We start from the raw sequence: 23133 nt of genomic DNA on the forward strand, positions 1-23133 counted from the left end.
TGCCCCCCTCACCCGAAGAGTGGGAAAAAAAACGTTGCGATGTCCAGAGCAGGCCACTCAGTCCAGGCTGGCGGAATGGACGGCGACAGCCGCGGCCCCTTGGGCCCCGACCTAGCATCCCCCCATGGCCCAATGTTAGCTTCTAGTACACTCACCCATGTCCTGGCTCCCATAGTTTGCAGACAATCTTTAAAATTCATTTGCAAACAATCTGCGCATGTCTCAAGCCTGTAATTTGGCATAAATGACGGAAACGTGCAAAGGAACGTACCCAGCGAATTTCATTGAGATCCATCGACCTCGAAAAATCGCCGGAGTTGGCCTTTAACAATTACGACTGCCTAATGCGAATTCTGAGCGCAGCTTCGTGTTGGGGCAACGCCAACTGTGTTTGAAGTTTTGGCTTTCCGCAGTCGCATGAATGTAACATATTGTCGCAGAAACTGCGAGCGCTCGAGTGCGTTCGCTCTCTTTCGTCCTCGTTCGCTCTATCAGTTACGTCGACGCCAACGACGTCACATCGAAAGCTGGAAGAGCGGCCTTTCTAGAGCTCGTTCTAAACGCTCTTGGGGCACTAATAGAAGTACACATGCGAGGTATCCACTACGCCATAAATCATGACTTTTGTGAAGTAGGACAGCACCCACTACGCCCCGCCACGGTGGTCTAGTGGTTATGGCGCTCGGCTGCTAACCCGAGCCCGAGGGTCGCGGGATCGAATCCCGGCCGCGGCGGCTGCATTTTCGATGGAGGCGAAAATGTTAGAAGGCCCGTGTACTTAGATTTAGGTGCACGTTAAAGAACCCCAGTTGGTCGAAATTTCCGGAGCCCTCCACTACGGCGTCTCTCATAATCATATCGTGGTTTTGGGACGTTAAACCCCAGATATTATTATGACAGCACCCACTACGTCATTATCCGTCTTTCTGCGGATAAGCGAGGTACCCGCTACACATCTGTAAGGTTGTGCACTCTGTGATGCTGCATGCGGCTGACGACGATGAATTACGGCTGAGCACTTCGCAGTGGGTGGGAAGCATTAAACCACACACTAGTTGCCCAGCAGGGGCGTAGCCAGAAATTTTTTTCGGGGGGGGGGTTCAACCATACTTTATGTATGTTCGTGCGTGCGTTTGCATGTGTGCGTGCCTATATACGCAAGCAAAACTGAAAAATTTCGGGGGGGGTTTGAACCCCCCCAACCCCCCCCTTGGCTACGCCCCTGTTGCCCAGTTAGCATTGTGTGACGACTGGTTATTTTACTCTTCTACACGTTAACGCGATTCCTTGCCCGACATGACGACTGTGTAGGGTCTTTTTGCAAATGAGTTTCAAGCAACTTCCTTCTCTTCTCTAGCCTGTAAATCCCATTCCCCGTCCCTACACAGAGGAGCACGTCACCCGTTTCTTCTGGCTGTTATCCGCAACCGTCACCGCCTCCTTTTTCTTTTCGTCACAACAAGAGTCGCTGAATAATCGCATTTATGGGGTTTCTTAAAAGAGATTGTCGACACTGTACAGTTTTTGATAGCCAGATTCACGTGAGAATACCTATACAACGTGGACAGAACGACTATAACCGCCGCACTTGTGAGCACCCTTTTCCCTGAACCTATTTACAGACAGCAGTATTTATCTAACAGCATGAGGTGTTCTAGCTGCCGTGTACGGAAAATGTGTATATCGCCACCAGCGAAAACGTTTTAGCTGCACACCTACACTTTACCCGTAAAGACATGGCGTCATGAAAAGGGGATATATGTGCCCAAATTGCAGGCTGTGCAACGAGCCTGAAACAATCGAGCATTGTTTTATTCATTGCCGTGATGCATTTTATTTCTGGGACATTCTTAAGAGAACCACCAGAAAAGATTTTCCAATTCCATCTCATGGTATTAGGTCTCTCCCGCTCAAAAAGAGCATCAACAATAATGCACCGTACGATTTAATCGTGTTGTTAGGACTTCATTCGTTATGGAGAAGCCGCATGATTGACAGACATGTTGAGCCACCTCGCTCCACAAGGTCTGTCTTTCGAGAAGAAGCAGCTAATGTGCTTAGTGTTGCCGAGACTCTTGACCCGGTTCCAGAGTGGCTTGGACTTTAGGACACTTGTGTTTGTTTAGCGGATTTCTGAAGATTTTTTAGACTGTGTTAAATTGTTTGTTTTGTGCATGTGTGCATGCAAGTGTAATTCGAAAGCGATGAATTCCGTTGGAATAGTTGACAAGGTTTGATTGAATTATTATCATGCATAAAAGAAAAAAAAAGGCAGCGCGGCCCTGTGGTAGAATACTCGACCGCTATGCAGAGGGCCCGGGTTCAAATCCCGTTCGATCCTGGGTATTTTTCTTTCTCATTTTATTTTTCCATGTCTATTGGTTACTTTTTCAGTCTATTGGTCATGCCACCGACGGCGACGGCGACGCCGCTCAACGCGGAACGGGCACCTAAGAGCTGCGTTTTAAAAAGAAAAGAATGAGTTTACTCAACGTCGACCAAATCGTCCCCGCCAACTTCCATCGTGAATTATCGAGCAGCAAACACAACACACTGCTGCTGCAGCCACTGCAGCGGCGACGGGTCACCAACATCCACATTTCGGGGCTTTGTGCGTTCGCGGCTAGGTGCCTACTCGTTTGATCTCGAGGTCGACAGTGGAGTTCAATTAGAACATCACGACCGACCACTGTGCCCACCTCTGTTGTTTTGCCTTAAGTGTTACTTACCTTTGTTGGACACCCGTTGGTTCACCCGATAGCATTGCTGTTACAACGACGTGACAGTATAATTCGACGGAATACCATTTTTTTTCAGGTATAGTCATTGTCAGGAAATAACCATAATAAGAACAAAATGTCTACCCCCCCCCCCCCCCTTCTCGCTTCAGTAGTCGTATGGTCGGTCGTGATGTTCTAATCAACAAGGGATCCGAAAGGACATTTTGTTTAGACTATGGTCGGTAACCTGCTTCATCGTAAAATAATTGACAGCGCAACGGGTTAAACACGGACAGAAAGAAGAAAAGGACTCAGAGCGGTGTCCTTTTCTTCTTTCTGTCTGTGTTTAACCCGTTGCGCTGTCAATTATTTTACGATGAACATACACCAACTAGCCCAACTCGCGATACTGCTTCATTCTTAAAGGAGGTATACTGACACGAAAATTTTGGCCTCGCGTTTCTTTTCTGCAATGTGTTGCTGGGGGCCTGTTAGTCATAACACGGCACATCGTTTGCTGCAGTGCGCGACAGATAATTAATTACAGGCTCCTCATTACCGACCAATGTCAGTTTCGGTTTCAAAAACGACAAGCCTCCGGGTGCAACTATCACCACCTAGCGTATGCAGCGCTCGATCACGTCAACACACAAAACTGTGACGCACTTCCGCACGGTTCGCGAGCAGCCGCCGAGAAGTAGGCTGGTGGAGCGAACGCGGCAAAAAAAAAAAAAAATGACGGCTATGACGTCATCATAACTTGTTGCAGCGTGGTCACGCGAGAGAAGTAGGGCGGTCACCGAGGGTCACCTTTGAAGGTGCCAGCAGCGCGAGAGTGTCGATCGCTCACGCAAACTTCAAAATTCGTTTAAAATACCTTCCAAGCTGTATTCGCTGTTCATATTTTGCAGATGATATACGCATGTTCACGGGAATCGATGCCGCGAAATTTTGTGTCAGTACCCCTTAACATTTTACTTGTGCATGCAGGATGTGATAACACTGAGAGAGCCACGGGTGCAAGGATGACGAGGCACAATAGGTTTCTTCCATTTGTTTTTATTAAGACAGTGTGATCATAATGCTAATTCTAGGAACTCACCCGGAAAGCCAACATCCATCGGGTGTACAGGGGAGGTTTAGTCATGTGGAGGGGGGCAAGGACGAAATGCGTGCTCGGCAGAAAACAAAAAAAAACCCATCGGGTTTGGCAAACGACCTGTGCATGCGTTCCATACACATTGCAAAACACTGCCTAATTTAATAAAATTGTTTTTAGCACTTTGTTTATGTCGATCGAAGAAGACTAGTTCACGTACAACGAAAACGGGCAAATTAAGAACAAAGCAGAGAGGGGCATTGCTGTTAGTACACGTGACATACTAATGGGCGATAAAGACCTGAACGGGGACTCCGAGGACCAATCACAGAGCTTGCTGAAACCGAACAACGTGGCGTTCGTTATTCTGCCGAAAATTGGAGCGTGCAACGCACCCTAACAGTATACAGCAGTGAAGGGAGTAATTATTACGCCTTTTTTTTACATTTCGAGGAGAAAGTACCAGTTTGTCCTGTTTAATCCAATCGAAATGTATCCTCAATAAAACGTGCCTGTCGGCCTTAGAAATCATTCCGCGAGAGGCTCGCATATTTGGCGTACAGCAATCGCGCACATTTAGCCTCAAGGCATGCATTTCTTATTACCCACTCGACGTCGTGCTCGAATGTACAGCAGAGAGCTGTGGGCCCCGTGAGGATGACTCATGCACATGATGCCAGAGCTGAATATATTGGACAATAAGTTCCATTTGCAAGCTTCGATATATATTGCCGAGTGAGTAGTTGGATTGCAGGCTCTGAAATACTCCCCACTCAGAGGCGTAAAATATTGCACCCTTCAGCGCGTGTATAAGCATTGAAATGTACCCTTTACGATAATACCTTGTAATACCTGCGACAGCGAAATTCGTTATGCCGATTTATCGTTTTCTCTTTTCTACTCGGGGTGCAGAAATTGCTGGGATGAGATCTAAAACGAGGGCTTCTTTCCTCAACCGCTAATGCCTGCTTCTACCTGTGTCTTCACATTTTAAACTCGAAGCCCGGAACTGTCGTTCCGCATCCGGAACACGAAAGAGTAAAACGAACGCGCCAAACACAACTCTCGGCTTCTGTATACTAACAGGCATCGTAAAGCTCTCCTATACAACAAAGTGCACATGGATCACCAGGCTCCGACGCGTAGCCCTGCCTTTAACACTCAGCAAAAAAGCAACAAACAAGGCAGCTTCATACAATTCCTAAAGAAGAATCTAACCACAACCTTAGGGAGGAAAGTGCACCAACAGTGTATACACTCTCGCACTTTTCTTTTCTCCGCACCCGCATCCTTCTGAGAACCTTGTTTAGTTTTCGCAGTGCAGAGAACTTATACACACGTATAACTACACCGGTTGCAATGTCTGAGTAGTCAGTTAATTCATTAAGTTAATAACGACATCCCATAGTGAACGCTGTATGTAAGACAGCGTCGGCGACGGAAGTAAAACAGCAAAAGTGCATTCCAGGTAATGAATTCAGCCCAGGTTACGAGTAATATTTCCGTGCCCAACTTGTCAACAGTTTTCTTTTCACGTATATTTATATATATATATATATATATATATATATATATATATATATATATATATATATATATATATATATATATATATATATATATATATATATATGTGACCTGCAACGCGTTTCCTTTTCTATATCTTTCGCACAAGGCTTATCCACACGCTCTCCGCACACAACAAGCAAAGAGGAGATTGCGTGTATCTATAGAGTGAAAACTTCACACAACGAGTGTTCCACGAGTGTGGGTAGGGCGAGTTTGGTTGGTGGGGAAGAATAAAATACGTCACTACCATCGTTTTTCTTTTTTCCGTTCTATCAAGCCGTCGTCCTCCCTTACTCCTTTAAGCACTATCTCTGCCTCGCAATATCTCCGAAAAATGCAACAATTCAACAACCCCGTGTCCTTTTTTGTGTGTGTGAGTGTGTGTGTCCGTATAACTTTCAACAACGAGAAGTCAGAAGCCTTCCGTATGACTTGCCGCTCTGCGCACGTAGTACAATGTATTGCTCGTACTTGTCGAGGTTAAATACAGTAGCAGCAATGGCGGTGATGTAACAAGGACACAAACACACGCGCGTCACCTCTTGCCCTCCGCGACACAGAGCGGAGTCCGCGTATGTGTTTTGTCTTTTCCAGCTGCCCTGGTTTTCTAAGAGCAACCGCGAGTATTAAGTATATGTAACCGCTGAACGACCCGACTTCCAGCCTCGCCTCCCCCAATGTTGGGTGAGAGAATTAGGGATGAAGACACAACGTCCCGAGTCTGAGTTTCGGAGCTCCTGTGTGCACGCATCCTTATGTGTGCGTTTGTGTGACAAAGTCCCACAATGAATTCGTCACCGAGCTCGCCGTCACGGCTGCGCGTGAAATGGACACTGTAGCACGATCTACTGCCGAGAGTTCGGCATCGTGTGTAGCCAGTAAAAACTCGGCTAGTCGAGAGACAAGAGAAGTGTATGTCTTCTTCTTGCGTGGCCGTCATACTGTTGGTGGGGTTGTTTCAATACACACACAAAAAAGTAAGGTGTCACGTTCACAGTGGGCGCGGCGTAGACAACGTGTGCGATGCCAAGTCCAGAGGGCGCTGCTGTCGCTGTTTGTTGACTAGATGCACTGCTTTTTTGCACGCTCGCGACGGGGCGCTCACACGCAAAGTAATTCGTGTGTGCGAAAAGAGAAAAGGAGAAAACAGAAGTGAGCATAAAGAGAGTTTAGAAATCGAGGCGCTGTTTGACAAGGCGAGGGCTTCAGATCCGGCGCCATAGTGAGATAGAGCGAGAAATAAAGCATGTTCGGACGGCAACGGCGGCACACTTGGCTTGTATACGGAGCGCACGCCCTAAGGTCCAATACCGCGTTCTACTTGGCTCACATTGTCCACTGAGATCCAGCGTTCGTGCTTGCATCGGCTCCTCCGAGGCAGAGAGGTGCACGGAACAGCGAAATACGAGCGGGCGAGAGACCGCGGCGTTGATGGAGCAGAGCGACGGCTGTAGCGTCCGAAACGGTGCACGCAAGACACACACGTCGCGGCGCGGTCCCAGAAGTGACGGCACCAACAGGGCTCTGTTTTTCCATGCATCACACACACACACACACGCCGCTGTCGAAGTGGTCGCGTACACGCATACGACGACGACTCCTCTGTATAATGGGAGAGGGGGATGGCAAGAAAGGGCTTCCCTTTTAAGAGTCAGGGCCGCAGTTAAGCAGCAGAGATGAGGTGGCGAGGTCGCAGTCCGGAGCGACGCCCTCGGTCGAAGTCCCGCGCCTTCGGGCGCCGCCGCACCAGCGACTGAATAAGTTAAGGGTGGCGACGCAGCAGGCCCGGAACCGGCCTATCAAGCCCGCTGCGGCTCGCCCTGCCGCCGACGCGTTCTTCGTCGTAACCGTCGGCTTCGTCGCCGTCGTCGGCGACGGAGACGTCGGCTGTGGCGGCGGGGGGCGTTCCAGTACAAGTCCAGAAGTGGAGCACGCCGTCGTGCGGGCGCATGGAGGAGTCGCCGGCTGCTAGCCGTCCGACGACGTGGGACTCTCCTCGCGGATGCAGTTGTCGTCGTCCTCGGGCTCCTCAATGGTGATCTGGAACTTGATTTTGTCCGCTGACTTGGCGTCGCCGTCGCCTTCTTCGTCGCCGCCGCTTCCATCGGCGGGTGCGATGTCGGGTACGCTTGAGGTCGGACTGATGGGGATCATGTTCTGGTACCAGTCGCGGTTCTCCTCCAGCCTGTCCAGGATCTCCTGGGCGTCCGGGTGCACCAGGTCAGCCCACGTCTCCCAGAGCGGGTGCGCGATGTAGTCGATGAAGCCCACCTGTGCAAAGCATATGTGCTAAGCGCGCCAAGTCTTCAGGAAGAGTGTTGTACAGTGCTCTATGCTTAACGTTTGCTGAAGCACCGCGCCGCCAACATCACAAGTGTCCAGGCAGAACGATTTCCTACCGAGCACGCCAAGCTAATCTACACTTTTGCAACACCACCATCAGCATCGGCGTCAACACGACAAGACATCCTCATCGGCAGTAACGAGGAACTAAATTCCTGCGCACGTACGTACGTTACTGGCAGAGACGCGCATCGAACTACCACTGCCCATAGAGTTTCCTAAAATTAACTAGCGGGGACTCTGGCGCTGCGATCGTTCAGCCAGCATGGGAATGATGGGCAGTACACGGATTTGCTTAGTCTTCGTATGCTTGCCGGCTTCGAACGCACTTGTGGCTTTATTTATTGCTGTGTTTAGGTTTTCTTTCGGATAAAAGAATGGATTGTCGTGAACTCCGTGACCAGATTTGAATTGGTGAGCCTAAAGTGGTGAAGTGGAACTGCTGACTTTTGCTGAACTTCGTTTTGCGACAAAGCGGGTGCAGGCGACGCGGAGCCAAACGGAGCCGAAAGAACGAAGTTTAGACAAATCCGTGTACTACCCACCATTCCCATGTTGGCCGAAGCGCCATGCGTTGCAGCTCCCCATATAGACACTAGCGCCAGAGTTCCCTCTAGTACGTATTGTAGGAAACTCTATGGCACTGCCATACTGCACACGTTCAATTTCAAGGCTTTTCCTCCGGATGGCGCGCACGGCCAATCTTCACTTGGAGTGTCGCTATACTTGTTAACAATGAACAGGAAGGGGAATTGATCAATGGCTCGTTTTTCTTTGTTATGTTATGTTCAATAGGTTGTATATATTTGTTATTGCAATAAAATAAGTAAATAAGGTACGTTATCATCTTCATGCAGCTGGTGTCATCTTGAACCACGAGCAAAGTTATGACACAATCTTTCCCAGATGCCCAAACGATTCATATGCCATACAGAAGTGTCGATTAGGTGAAAATATCGCACGTGACCAAATACGCACCTGTGTCTTCTCAATGGTAGCCGTATGGCGATCGCACATGGGACTTATGTCGAGGTTCTCGGCACGCTCCTTGTCACCTTGCATGAAGAACTCGGACATGACCAAATCCACCCACGTCCTGTACAGCTCTAGCGGCTTAGTCGGGTTGCTCAGGTCGGCGCAGTGAATCATGTTTTGCAACACCTGCACAACACACAGAGCAGACACATTTAGGGTTGATGGCAGAGATGTGCTCGTGCAGACACCACGCCAGGCACCATCGCGCACTGCCTGAAACAACGCTGATGCCGTGGCCTGGTCAAGTAACACTAGCTCTGCTCTGACAATGTCGCATTCTGCGTCATATAAACATAGGCGTGCGCAGGGTTCCTCATTAGGGGCCCCCCACTCCCCCCGTTGGTCGAGTCCAAAATACAACATGCTTCATCATGGATGAAAAAAATGAAGGTGTAGCGATGGCACGCTTCTCACAATGGCCTCCTGCCTTTGGTCCCTGGCTTTCCGGGGGTACAGATGGGAAGTAAACAGTTCTTGGAATTCATCAGGGGCCTTCGGCCGCCGTTATCGTCAAAAACCTGCGTGGTCATAACCACTCTCCGTAAACAACGACGGTACAGGTCCGACTAAGTTAAAGTATGCGGCAGTCTTGGCGCCCGCCCCTTAGGTGATTAGGGGTGGCAGCTGCCCCACCCCATTGTGCGCACGCCTAAGCATGTAAATCATTAATTGTTATTCGCTGCAATCTCGGCAGCAGTTTGCACTTCTTGCCGATTCTGTCTGCACGGCGAAGTTCCAATCAGTAATCGCGCGCGTACCACGTGATTAAAGCACGCGTAAACAGTACAACAAAAGATTGTAGCGTTGCTCCAAGAAATTATGTTCTGAGACTAAAATACAAATGTAAATACACGAGATAATAATCAGGAAAATTCCACTAATTACTTTCTAATCTTTCGAGTGCGTGAGTGCAAATGGGAAGCGATAGCTGGCATAAACAGAAACGGCTGATTGCGTGTTCTGGTAAGTTGGAGTACACTTCACCAAGCACCATAATGAATCGAGAGGCATGCGAATCGAGGAAAAATATACCATGGACATATTGCTTCAAAGGTTAACCTCTTACACTTTGCATTTCCCCCCTAAACAAAGCCTTCGAACAGCTGTTAAAAATACCTGTATGCGAGCTAAGTCCGAAATTACTCTCACATTATTTCAATACCCCAGGCGAGATTCTTAAACTAGATTGAAGAAATAAACTGAACTTCTGGCAAAAAACTGGGTCTTTATCTTTTCATGTTTTTGCACTAAAAACCCCAGACACGGCAGCGACATTTTACGACAGTCTGCGAAACGTTTGATATACTACGAAGGACGGTGTTCTAAAATTCAAATTAAATTTATTCAGCATTTTTCTTACAATTTATGCACCTGAATACATGTAGCCGCACAAGTTTTTTTTTTTTAAAGGATTCACCCTCCGCGAAAGCACCATGCAAAATGCAGTTTCTCCAAAGTGACGAATGGTGACACTCCCGACATGTTTTTCCAGACGCAAACTCATCGCGTCCAAAATAAAATTTCTCTCTCACCAGTGGAGGCAGCGCGGGAGCAACAGCTCCAAGCGGCCATCTAGGCGGCCCCAGGCCCGGGCCTTCCATTCGCCGGATCTTAAATAAAGTTATTTCACTCACCTGCGTCCCGCTTAATTTCGGATTTATGTGTTGAGAGTAGGTATGTGGCGAAATCGCCACAACAGGCTGTATAAGGTGTTGAGTTTACCACGGAAAAACGTTGGCCGGAAACGCCATGCCGCGCACAAGACGCGCGAAGAAACGGGCGTAAGGCGGGGCTTCAATTTTCTATATACCCTACTCGGCCGATTAGTTCCTTTTCCTTCGTCTAAATTCTAAATTTACCCACTTGTATTAACCACCAGTTTCATGGCCAATCCCCCGTAGTGGGTAAAAGCCAAGAATGAAGGATCAAGCAAGCAAGCAAGCAAGCAAGCAAGCAAGCAAGCAAGCAAGCAAGCAAGCAAGCAAGCAAGCAAGCAAACTATCCGGTTCTTGGCCAATCCCCCAGCGTGAGAGTGTGCCAGAATTTCTAGGATCTACTCTACTCTGCTCTACGGGTGTCGGTCTCTTCTCTGTCTCTATATTATTGGTGCCGAAAACCCGGGAGAAGGCCGACATCCTCCGCACCGATACCGTGCCGAGGATGGACAAGTTACGTAGGCATGGAGGTGCCCTTCGCGGTGCCACCACCCGACTCCTGTCCGAGGCCAGCGAGATCCTCCTGCAAGGCGCAGTACCGTCTTCCGCCGACTTGCAGGAACTCATCGACGGGCTTCGTGACAAAGACGCAGCTCTTGCCGAACTGGACAAACAGATCGCCGATGCCCCTGATGATGAGGAGTTTGACGAGGAAATTATGGGTGCTCTGGCTTACCACGAGAAGATCGTGAAAGCCATCAGCAGGCTTCGGTCCGCGATGAACGCGCGTGCACCGGTTGGTTCTACCGTCATCGAAGCCAACCAGCCGACACATGCGCGTACAAGTGACGGATCGAGCAGCTCCATGGGAGCTGCCCACTCAGACACCATCCGCCAAGACCTTGCCGATGCCACTAAACCACGAGCACCGGGCTTGCGAGTCGCCTTGCCGAAACTTCCAAGTGCCCGTCTTCAGAGGCGAGAACCGCAAGTGGCAGGAGTTCTGGGAGCACTACGAGGCATTCGCACGCACCTCAATCTCACCGGTATCGAGAAGTTCAAGTACTTGAAAACGTACTTGGCCAGCGCTGCGAAGCGGGACATTGAAGGAATAAAGGCCCGAACACAGGAGTTCGCTTCGCGTAGCCCCGCGCCCTCCCTCTCCACAGGGAGAGGGCGCGACGCCGCGTCAAAAAGTCACGCGTTGACGCGCTGCAACGCGTACGTGTGTTCGGGCCTTAAGCCTTACTGAAGCGAACTACAACATCGCCATCAAGGTTTGGCCGAAAGGATCTTCTCATCGACGACCACAACGACAGCCTCCTTGCCATCGAACCAATCGAGACATCGTCGCAAGTAGCAAGGCTGCGGGACGTGTACGACAAAATCGAGTTCAGGATCAGCTGTTCACAGCCTTGGCACGCCGTCTGCAGAGAAAGCGGCTGTTCCACACCAAGCACTGTTGCGCTCATAGCCAGTGGACCTGGCGACCCTGTGCCGTAAGCGCACAAAGCCTGACGTCACGGACTCTACAGTGAAATCTAGAGAAGGGCAAGTGAATTCTATCTTGAAGTTTATTGAGGCTGAAGTAACAAGTCGGGAGCAGAGACGAATGTCACGTGAGAAAACTACGATAGGGAAACGCGGGTGTCGGTCTCTTCTCATAAGGGGTTAAAAGTGGATGCCTTGTTTACCTGTATCCTTTCGGTGTAGTTGTCGAGAAGTAAAACCCCGGAACCGGCGACTTTCTTGGTCTCAACCATGGTCTTGAGATCGGCGAGCAGGCTCATGTGCTTGGACATGTCCGTGGCCAGGACCATGTCGATGACCATCTTGCGCAGCGTGAGTCGCTGCTTTTTCGTGAGGTTCTCGAAGATGTTGCACGTCTCGTCCTGCAGAAGCTTGAACGAGACGGCGAGAGAGTGGTTCTCCAGCACTGACTCGTCGTTGTACATGATGGCAAGCTCAGAACCTGGCGGTGGAAAAGAAGAAGAGTCGTGTGAGTGGCTGAGGCAGTTAGAAAGTGAAGTTTGCAATTTATAACGCCGTCTTAAAGGCATCTCCCTGTCACAAGGCCTGTCTTTGGTCAATTAACACAGCACTGCTTCATGAGGCGCATCCTGTAATTGTTTTGCCGAGAGCTCTCCTTGGCGATCAACGTCGCGAAAGAAAATTTCTCATATTTTTTTCAGAAGTCTGCGACATCTATCCGGAGCACCATTATGATTAGTCATATGGGCATTAGAACTATAACTATATAGACTATCCTGACAACTTTCATCTTAATGTTAAGAAATTTCGCGCCTTTGTTGCGAAAGAGAAATGAAGTTTATTTCATTTCGTGTCAAGATGTCGCAACAGCGTCATATGGCGTGAAAAGAGGCGCAGAAAGCACTAGCATACATTGCTTAACTGTCTAATCCTTAAACTGCTTACTACAATCTCGGCAATTTTCACCAAGGGCCACTTCCAGATCTTTACGCAGTGACATAAGCTTCTGAGGACTACAAGTACTATTTGCGTCACTTGCGGGTCGACCGGAAAAGGTGTAACACTACATCGGGAGAGGTGTCACTGCTTTTTTTTCCCCAGTCGGCATAATACAGAAACTATAATATTATTATAGCCACATCATCAACGCGGCAAGCCATACGTCCTATGGGAACCAGTATACTCACTAGTGTTGATGAGGTACTGGTTGGTGACGCCTGGGTGGTCGACATCGTGGATGGCTCCGGCGAAGAGCGCCGCAAGAGTCTCGAGGTCGGTGAACACGGTGTCAAGCGCGGGCGAGAGAAGCAGCACGTGGATGGACTGCGTGACGTCAGCCGCATGACTGCTGTTGTGGTACGGAACCTTCAGGTAGTGGTCTTCCAGCGTCATAAGGAAGGTCAGGAATTTTTTGGACGAAATGTCGAACGTCTTGAGCAGGTCCCGCTCCTGAAAGAGGGATGTTTCCAAGCGACGCGTGACCACGAGCGAATCACGTGCACAGTGAAAACTGGCGCCCATGAAGAAATCGGGTGTGGCCACAGGCATGTGACTTCTTACTGCGTAGTTCTCGCTTACTGCGTAGATCTCTCACTTTTAAGCGGCTTGCTTAAATATAATGCTTCGCTTCGCAAGCACTTGATCTTTTAAAACACAACTGCCTCACACATGATTGCAGTCATACAGGGCGTTGTTCATATTCCGTTATTCTAATGCGGAAGGATAACTTCGGTCATGCGAGCCTCGTGCTGTAGCGCGAAATGTTAGTATCATTCGAACTTCTAATTATCAAACAAAGACAAAATGGTAATTTACTATCTGCCGAAAAAAAAAAAGTGTTCTTTGATTACGCGTGCTGCTCCACGCGTGACGCCGCGTGGACTAGCCCGAGCGGCCATACCTGACGCGTCTCTCAAACTCGCTATTACGCGACCTGTAGTGCACATGAAGCAACCAGTTATTTCGTCCACCTTTCTACGCGCCACAGATTATCCTCGAGATAGGGCACACGGATTGCTCACGCGATCGTCCGCGCGGGCGGAGTGACCAGCAGTCGGCGACGCAGAAGATGCTTCGCTCACCTTGAAAATGGTGTAGGTGACGGCGGTGAGCGGTTTGCCTCCCGAGTACTCGGCCACCTTGAATATGTTGCAGCCCCAACGGTCGAGATCCTGGAGGACGAGTCCGAGTTCCTGCTCGCGGGGCGTCTCGACGCCGTACTTGGGCAGGGTGGTCAGGCTGTTGGTGTGGTGCAGGGAGCGCCGGATGCCCGAAATCTGGGACATGGCGTCGGACGGCCGGTGCTGGCGCGTCTTGCCGCCGCTGCCTGGGACCCCGGGAGTCGATCCTGGCGCGCTCGCCACGCCCGGCGCGGTCACACCGCCCGTGCCACCGCACTCTTCAGGTCGCAAAACCTGCAGGTCCAGGTCCTGGACCTTGTCTGCACCCAGGAGAGAGCCCAACCGGTGAGACTGGTTCGCAGGAATGGCATTAATTCAATATGTAATCGAGAGGCGGGCAGAGCGGAGCGCTTCAGACGCCATACCAGTGAGACAAAAATTTATGTTAATGAGGTTGGCCTCGATTATTACAGCCCTATCCTCTGCGTCGGAGAAGGGAAAAGCGTTAGAAGAGGCGATCTTGAAGTGACAGTGAGTCAAATAATACAGACATCTGCGATCGAGACCAGGCCACTCAGGACAGGCCCGTAGCCAGGAATTTTTTTCGGGGGGGGGGGGGGGGGGGAGGACTTGCTGAAAGCCTTGACTATTTGAGAAAAACGCCTATTTTCATTATTTATTTTCTGTAAAACACCATGCATCATAAAAAATTCGGTGGGGAGGGGGGCGGCGCCCCCCCCTCCCCTGGCTACGGGCCTGACTCAGGAACGCAAGTGATGAAGGAGCTTGGCAAAATAAGCCACTGGGTGAATTCATAAAACAATAAAAAACTGCAAAAACTGGTTATAACGAATGCCATAGGCCCCGTAAGCAGTGACAAAGCCGTTATAAAGGCGCGGTGAACTGAATACACGTGAGGTGCACGACCAGATCTTACGTATATGCACATTATGACATGGGTTCCGGGCACTTACCCAAGAAAGTGTTGCAGATGTACTCCGATATCTGGCTCCCAGACTTGGACTCCGAAAAGTGACTCAGCTCCTTGTTGAGCATGCGCTTGAACTGCGGATGGCAAACAACAGAAGCACAGTGTCTCAATAATCTGCTCTCTCAAAAGAAGAGAAAACATAACATCCTTTTCACTACAAAACAAACACACAGATCTGCCTGTTTGCATAGACAATAAAGTTTACGGAAGCCTGGATACAGATGATGATGCCCGTTATCGGCACTTCCTGTGAATTGCTTGTTTTGCTTATGTTTATGCGATCAGGTCACCTACTGCACTCTTCGTGCTCTACACACATTTTCATATATCCTTTTTTTTTACATTATACAGGCACATCTATTTCTATAATGTAATATAATTTATGCTATCAACGACACCGGTTCGATCAATCTCTTGCGCCCCCCCCCCCCCCTTTTATTTTTGCAATATATTATAATTGTTTCATGCTTATATCAACCGTTGACCAGTGTATAGTTCCATACACATTGAAATCCAGAGCCTACGAAAGATGCACTCCTTCCTCGGGTCTTGTTGGGTGAATATCCCGGCATTCCATTATAGTGCGTTCGGCAGCCGCGATGGTAGTGACAGCTTGTGGCGTTCTGTTAAACAACTAAACATCAGAAACGTCGTCTCTTGCTGTTCTGCACAAAGGGAAAGAGCTGCTACACGGCCGGTATCATGTCGAAACAAGTTGCACATTGCCCATAACTTATATGGCTTTTTGCTCGTTCCGATTAAAATCAAATCAACAAATCAACGTCGCAATCTGGCACCCACCCACAACGTTGCACAACACTGCGTTTGATGTCTACGTCACTGGTGTTTCGTTGTACAGACAGGCTGCGTGTATGAGCGACGACAAGAACTCACTTTGCTCGACGCCATGTCTCCTACAGATCGGTGGGACTGTATCGTCTCCAGCTGCTCGAGGCACCACTCCAGCTCTTTCACTGTGGACGACGCCATCTGGCTGTACTCTTCCTCTGGAATAAGACAGACAACCAGCGTTATTTTATTTTTTGTTCATACGAGTGGCCCGTGAATAATAATAATAATAATAATAATAATAATAATAATAATAATAATAATAATATAATAATAATAATAATAATAATAATAATAATAATTACACAGGCGGTCTGCAGAAAGATCAAGTACAATGGGCGCTATATAGGTAGAGGTAGGAAGTCATAAGAAACGACCATAAATAATAATGCAAAGAAAAATATCTAGTGTTTTATGCAATATCCTGTATGAGACAATGACGCAAGTGTCATCACTCACGCCATAGTGACGAAACATTTACATAAATACAGAAGCTTTAAAGGGTTACTGAAAAATTTTGGCCTCGCGTTTTTTCGCTGCAATGTGTTGCTGGGGGCCTGTTAGTCATAACACGGCACATCGTTTGCTGCAGCGCGCGACAGATAATTAATTACAGGCTCATTACCGACCAGTGTCGGTCGGTTTCGAAAACGACAAGCCTCCGGGTGCAACTGTCACCACCTAGCGGGTGCAGCGCTCGACACGTCAGCACAAAGAACTGTGACGCACTTCCGCGCAGTTCGCGAGCAGCCGCCGAGAAGTAGGCCGCTGGAGCGAACGCGGCAAAAAAAAAAAAAAAAAAAAGGATGGCGGCTATGACGTCATCATAACTTGTTGCAGCGTGGTCACGTGAGGTAAGTAGGGGGGTCACCGAGGGTCACCTTTGAAGGTGTCAGTAGCGCGAGGGTGTCGACAATAGATAAAACTAAGGAAAATATTGAAAAGCGTTAGTCCGGGCAAACACAGGTTTTTTTTCTACTTTACGGATCTAACGTACTACATCGCTCGAAGAATGAAAGTACGCGACAAGGGCATGCCCATGAAAACTGCGGGGTCACTAGAAATAAAGCACTGTCTGTACATACAAGAACTGCCTCTGCTTTATAATGTGACATCAAAAAGCAGGCGAAAAGCGGCGAACAGCGCGCACTCACCTGTTAGAGAAGATCCGCTTGTGTTGGTGCCTGGTGAACCGGACGGTACCTTCATTCTGCAAGAATTGGCACAAAGTTAGGCCCACCGTACAGATCAGGTGAGGGTAGTGTAAGCAACATGTAGCATACGGTATTTAAACCTAAGAGTGATATCTCTTATCCCGATGTTTACTGCTTTATAAGCAGCAAATACCATAGTTATTTTCAGACAACCTGTGTAATGACGAGTTGCGCGGAAGTCTACAGAAACGGAGCATCAAAGGCAGACACGTGGGAAATTAAACGGGGCGCTGTTTGAACGTCACCGTTTCAGCAAGCTACCACCTACAGCTCACCTTAGCCATAAAGTACATATTCCCACGGCTAAGTGCGCCAAATGCGAAAGCGGGAGCTGCGCTGGCGACCGATCGTTTAGAGCGGTTCCAGTATTTCTTACGTGCATAGTACAATGAAACCGTTAAAGTGAAAAAGGACATAAAAATAGAAGAGAACTCACGTGGGTGGAACGTCCTTGGTGAGATGTTTGATGTTGTTCAGCACGCTACGTAGTGAGGCCAATATTTGAGCAAACGGGGTCACGATCTGATCTTCGCCATGCCTGCGTAAACAGAAAGAACAAAAAAAAATTAGTTCGGTTGCTGGACATTTGGTCCGAGGGAACAGAAACTGAAGAAAATAGCTTGGTTTGGGCGAGTTGTTCCATCATTAAACAAAACTTGGAAAGCGCGAACGACGAAGACGAAACACATACCAGCCCGGTTGTGTGTGTTTCGCCTTCGTCGTTTGCGCTTTTCAAGTTTTCTCTAATGAAGAAAGACACGTCGCGATTCTGCGGGTAGCGCTAGTTGAATCCGCTAAAGTCTCCCTACAGACTGCAACGTTCAAAAAAACGTACTCCAAGCAGCTCGGCTGCCAGAACACCGTCTTCCTTTCAACCTACGCGGATGTTATACGCTGTACATCTACGGTACTTCCGATTAGCTCATCGCTTCTCGAAGCCCTACCTTCGAGTGTACATGTACTGTTACCACTCCTCTAGCTTCTTGTTACAAGAGTAGCTAAAAGAAGAGCGACGTCATGCCGTGTGATCAGCCATCTTTACCCAGACCTTTGGAGTGATGGCATTACGAAAGAAGCCCTCTAACAGCGATTGAGATACTCCATTGAAGACAGAGAATCCAGGCAAGTCTCCATTGAGCATTACGTAATAGTTTCCATTCCCCGGCCAAACCTCAGCTAAGGAGAACGAAGACGAGTCGCTGTAACTTCCACTCTCCGACAAGGCCGTCATTGACGAAATTCATAGCGGTAGTCTAGAGGAAGTGTATAAGCAAAATATCGGCATGTTATTCATCGATGAACATCAAGTCTACATAACGTCCACAGAAAGCTGTGCGCAGAAAGCTTGCATATTGTTCGTAGCAATACTTCGGAGCAGAAGCGTTTCTGCTCTTCTTGAGACGCATCAATATATGAGGACGCCGGTGGCCGAGCGGGCGCTGAACGCTTTGTGTGCTAGCACAAAGCTCAAACTCTTCCTCGTCATCTTCGCAGTCCCCTTTCCCCAGCGCAGGGTAGCCAACATGGCTCAGTCTTGTTAATTCTCTTCCCTAATGCCTCACTCGCTCCCTGAATTATGTTTTTTTCTATAATAAAGAAAAAAACATAATTGCACGCATAATATGTGCATATATATATATATATATATATATATATATATATATATATATATATATATATATATATATATATATATATATATATATATATATATATATATAGCACATACTGCGACAACCCCTCCTTCCAAGAGGTGACGGGGGAGAGGGGAGGGTGCGAGCCGAAGTAGCTATGTGTTGAAAGAGACAAAATAAATAATTGTTGCGATATCAAAATTTGGTGCTTATTTAAGCAAGGTTAATTCTGGCAGTTACACCCCATGTCTATGCCTATAATGAATTCAGCTTGTAATTAGGGATGTTAACGCTTGTCCGAGGGGCTTGGTTTTCCTGTGAACCAGTTCGGGGGACGGTCGAGGAACGGGGCGAGCGCACCCTTACTGGCCCATTAACTGACGTCTGTGATTTTATTTGTTACTGTCACTTCATGACAAAATAATTGGACGAATAAAGCACGAGACGACAGAAGCAGCAAAGCAGGGAAATCGATAAACGCATTCTTCGACACCTGGGCAACGGCTAAGCAGCAGTACGCGGCTCGTTTGTCTTACACCAAGAACTTGGCCGAAACTGAGGTTGGGGATTTAGGGACGTTGGATGGGGAGAACTCGAAGCGCGACCTTCCAAGGAGTACTTGAGCCGAATTTCCCCTGAGGGGGGGCGACCCCGCCGGTTGATGTACAGCCGGCTCTTCGCTTAGAAAAGCGCGTTGGGCCCTTGCTATGTACTTGGCATCAAAGCGCTGAGCTGCCGCTCCTATTATCGCGAGAAATAAAAAATAAAGTCCCCCTATGCATTTCCCTAAGACGACTAGAAGGCGAAAGCAATCTTCTTTATATTCCCAGTCGATCCCGCCCGAAAGCTTCCCACACCCAACGTGGTTTTGCACTGCCTCTAGGATCGGATGAATTGGGAATCTTTTTTGCACTTCCCATCGTTTTGCATATTGCCTTCGCGATAGGCCAACTTTTGACCAAGCGGCGACGTCACGATGACAGCACAAATTTTGACATGTGACGTCACGATGACATCATAAGGTGAAGTCATCGCATGATTATGATTTCTTGCATCACTCGTGTTGACGCCGCCGATGCCGACGCTGACGGTCACATTTTGCGTTCGATGAGGCATCTAAGGCTTTCGCCTTAAAAAATAAAGATAATCGTTCCCGGTCACGACCGACTCCGTGGGACATTGTGCATGGTCAAGAGTGAATTTTTTTCGAGGAATAAGTTGGAGCAAGACGAGCGCGGGCTCGCGGCCAGGCCCGTGGATGGAGGTACGTTAAATGAGTGCCACTCACGGAACTGAAAGCCTCAAACCGCGCTGCCAGTGTAGTTTTTTTCCCTTCGTTCCTCGAGAGTCTTTTCTTTCTCCGCGGGATTTAGTGAAACCGCTAGCGACTACGCGACGGCCGAAGCGCGCATGCGCAATGGGTAGCGGCGCTGCGAAAGCGCTCTCCGGGCGCCCGACGACCACACATTTCATCTCGTCGCTCCTGGGCCCACTTGACGGGCTTTCGCCTCCTTTTCTAATATACGCTTTTGTTTCTCACGAAAGCGTGCTCTCATATTCACCTCTCGACCAGTGAAGCTGAGCGAGCCAGGAGGAGAGTAACTCAGCTAGAGGGGCAAAAATTCAAATACCAGAAATAATTAAGGCAAGCTCGATGATGGAGAGAATCAAGGAGGAAAAGAAGATGAATGAACTATAAGGAAGCATACAACGAAAGGATGAACCGAGGCCAGCCAATAACAAAGCAAGGTGGGGAGGACAAGTTAACGAAGGAACGAATAAATAAAGTTATTGAATACAGAAATGAAAGACATAAAATGGATGGAAGAAAACATAAAACATCGGAAAGCAGCCAAGAACTGTGAAGTAGCGGAAAAAATGAAAGACGAGAGCGACGAGCAGGTAGTGAACAAGACTACGCAGGGAAGGAATGAAGGGAAAAAGAAAGGGACGAGAGTGAACGGAGTGACAATGAATGAACGAACCGTAGAGGAAGACGGGAGTCGACAATGAAAACATCTTGAACTACGCATCATGTGGGACGTATTTCAGAACTTGCAACTCCTGTATCGTACATATCCTGCTCTGACTCGGTACGTTTTCAAGATAGCGCCCAGTCGGCTGCTCCGCCTTTAATATACGCTCTCGCTAGCATCGCAGTGTAACTTTTCAGAGTCAATATATACGCCGGGAACTGCTTGGAAAATTGCCACGTCGAAGCGCGGTAGCCCGTTCCTCTACACATCGAACTGCGCCAAGCCGAACGTGGTCTCGAAGGCAAAGCAAATAAGGCCGTATCGTAACGAATGGTGCCGTGTTTAATATATTCGCGCACAGCTAGCGACAACGTAGCGACAATGATAGCGGTGAAAGAAGGCGTCTACGACCCTGCGCTTCGAAAGTTATGGATAGTCAGGTACAGAAAGTTGCAGGAAATGGAGTCGACACTGGCAAGAGTTGGTTCCTCTTGATTTTTCTTTTAATTTATTTACACAAGAGCTATATATCTGCAGAGCTGTTCATCTGACCGAGGCGGTTTCCTTAAAGAAGGAATGCAGCCTTTCAAACTCCGGAAGCATAGCATGGACCAAGGTTTCCGCTCCATGACAGTCAATTCACATTGAACCAGCTGCCATTGCACGAGAGATGTTCGAAAATATGCAGGAAATGACCCATTTCAAAAGAATTGTTCATGCGTACCGCGAATGTCGAACGTGTATTCCGTAGGCAAGCGAATTGATTACACTTCTTAAAAATAAGTTCAAAGTTCTGGCTAAGAATCCTTCTACCGCCAATAACGCAGCAGAGACCCTGTAGCACACATATATTCCGCCGAAAACATTACTCCTTACGGCAACTCTTCATCGCAATAAAATGAAAAGCTTTAAATTTACGGAATTACATTTAATATGCGTCAGCCCTCATTAATATTCGCGTCATGAATGTTAGGTTCACACAACGTTTCTGCGGGCATCACAGAAAACTTGGGTTTACGCCAAGCACCGAATGTGCATTCGATCCACCCAATTGTTTTGTTCATATAATTTTTCGGAACTGCGAGCGACACATCATTTAGCATCGACAAGGCGCTGCTTCACACGAGAAGCGTTGCTAGATGCAAGTAACCTTGCAAGTTTCGTCAATATATATAGTTCGCCAGTGTTCCACTTGTAAGTATCAAGGGCGTTAGCCATGCAAGTTTGCGAGCAAAGTGTCACACAAAAGTTGGCTTGTATCGCACTGAACCGTTCTTGGAGACAGCGAACTTTATTAAAAAGTCTTGCTTGGACTCGTAAGAGCGTCGGAAGGAAAGAGACGGACGAATAGGCAGAAAAGGAAAAGAAGGCAGGAACACAACCGACAAGACCCGCGTGCCCCATGACCCACATGTCCAACAATTTCATGCGATTATACTGGGATCCTATGCGAAAACACTTACATTCCTAATAAGCATGAAAGAACGAGCGAACTGCTGTCCGCTCCGAGAATTGTCGCTTATTTTCTATTACCATCTACGTACTTTCCATCCGCGAAACCGGGCGTACCGTACCGCAAACACAACCCTGAGCGACGGTATGCACACTAAGGCACGCGGAGTGTAAACACCTCGTCGCTCCTATTCGCGCCTTCTCGGTGTTTGCCGAACGGGCGAGACCGTATTCGTCGATTCCCCTTTCGCACGCTTCTCTTCTCGAAGGGCTCCGACTTTCTTTGTCACGTGACTGCCAGGTCCGCACCGCGAAAGGGCTCAATGTGATCTGAGGAAACAATGTCATTGCTCACACCACGGAACAGCTCGGTCACTGCATTGCAGCCTAGGGCGCCAACAGAAACGCACTTTGATATTTATTTCATTGGTGACCGTAGCTGTGCGATTCACGGTAAGCATAAGAACATGTCCCGTGCCTCTTCAGCGAATAAACCGTATTTGTGTTCGTTGTGCTGCACGAATTTTATACCGAATGACATCAATTACTTGCTACAGACGAAAGCTTGGGAAGCGATGGTCATTATGGAACACAGTTTTGAAATTAAACGGGAAACCTCCACTATTCAGCGCAGTGGCATTTCTAAGATCAGATGCCAGTAGTAGTCGCGAAATATTTTTCTGCGGTACCCTTTCTTCGCTTTAAAGAGTTCCTATGGGAGCTTTGACGTACTGATATGCATATATACACAAAAGCCGATACCTCCGGGAAAGTGTCAAATTAATCTGGTCTTTCCCAGCCACTCAAATATCAGATGCGTCATCCTTCGCTTTTTAAGGGGGTGTAACTTCTGAGACTTGCAAGCAAAAGGCTATAATTACAGCATGTTCGTTGCCTCGACCTCTGCAAGCCCGCTTTCGGCTGAGGTTGACAGTTTCTGACGGTCGGTGACGACGTTTTACACGAATTTTCTTTGATTCACGAA

General features: G+C 48.3%; 1 protein-coding gene and 1 non-coding gene across 9 annotated transcripts in view; one reads left to right on the plus strand and one right to left on the minus strand.

The window, feature by feature from the left end:
• Positions 1-655: 655 nt before the first annotated feature.
• Trnas-gcu (transfer RNA serine (anticodon GCU)) lies at positions 656-734 on the plus strand. The gene is given in 2 exon segments: positions 656-692; positions 700-734. It is a non-coding gene; the product is annotated as a tRNA-Ser (tRNA).
• A 4697-nt stretch (positions 735-5431) lies between these two features.
• LOC119404642 (cAMP-specific 3',5'-cyclic phosphodiesterase) overlaps positions 5432-23133 on the minus strand; it is a 633421-nt gene continuing 615719 nt past the window's right edge. For all 8 annotated transcript variants that reach the window (XM_037671218.2, XM_037671215.2, XM_037671216.2 and 5 more), the window contains 9 exons: positions 17523-17624; positions 17027-17082; positions 15918-16030; positions 15007-15097; positions 13994-14352; positions 13100-13361; positions 12116-12393; positions 8710-8892; positions 5432-7659 (listed from right to left, as the gene is read on the minus strand). In XM_037671218.2, the coding sequence (XP_037527146.1) occupies positions 7357-7659; positions 8710-8892; positions 12116-12393; positions 13100-13361; positions 13994-14352; positions 15007-15097; positions 15918-16030; positions 17027-17082; positions 17523-17624 (1747 nt within the window). In that variant the 3' untranslated portion in view covers positions 5432-7356. The remainder of the gene's footprint in view (positions 7660-8709; positions 8893-12115; positions 12394-13099; positions 13362-13993; positions 14353-15006; positions 15098-15917; positions 16031-17026; positions 17083-17522; positions 17625-23133) is intronic.

This window comes from Rhipicephalus sanguineus, chromosome 9 (genome assembly GCF_013339695.2).
Source record: "Rhipicephalus sanguineus isolate Rsan-2018 chromosome 9, BIME_Rsan_1.4, whole genome shotgun sequence".
Classification (NCBI taxonomy): Eukaryota; Metazoa; Arthropoda; class Arachnida; order Ixodida; family Ixodidae; genus Rhipicephalus; species Rhipicephalus sanguineus.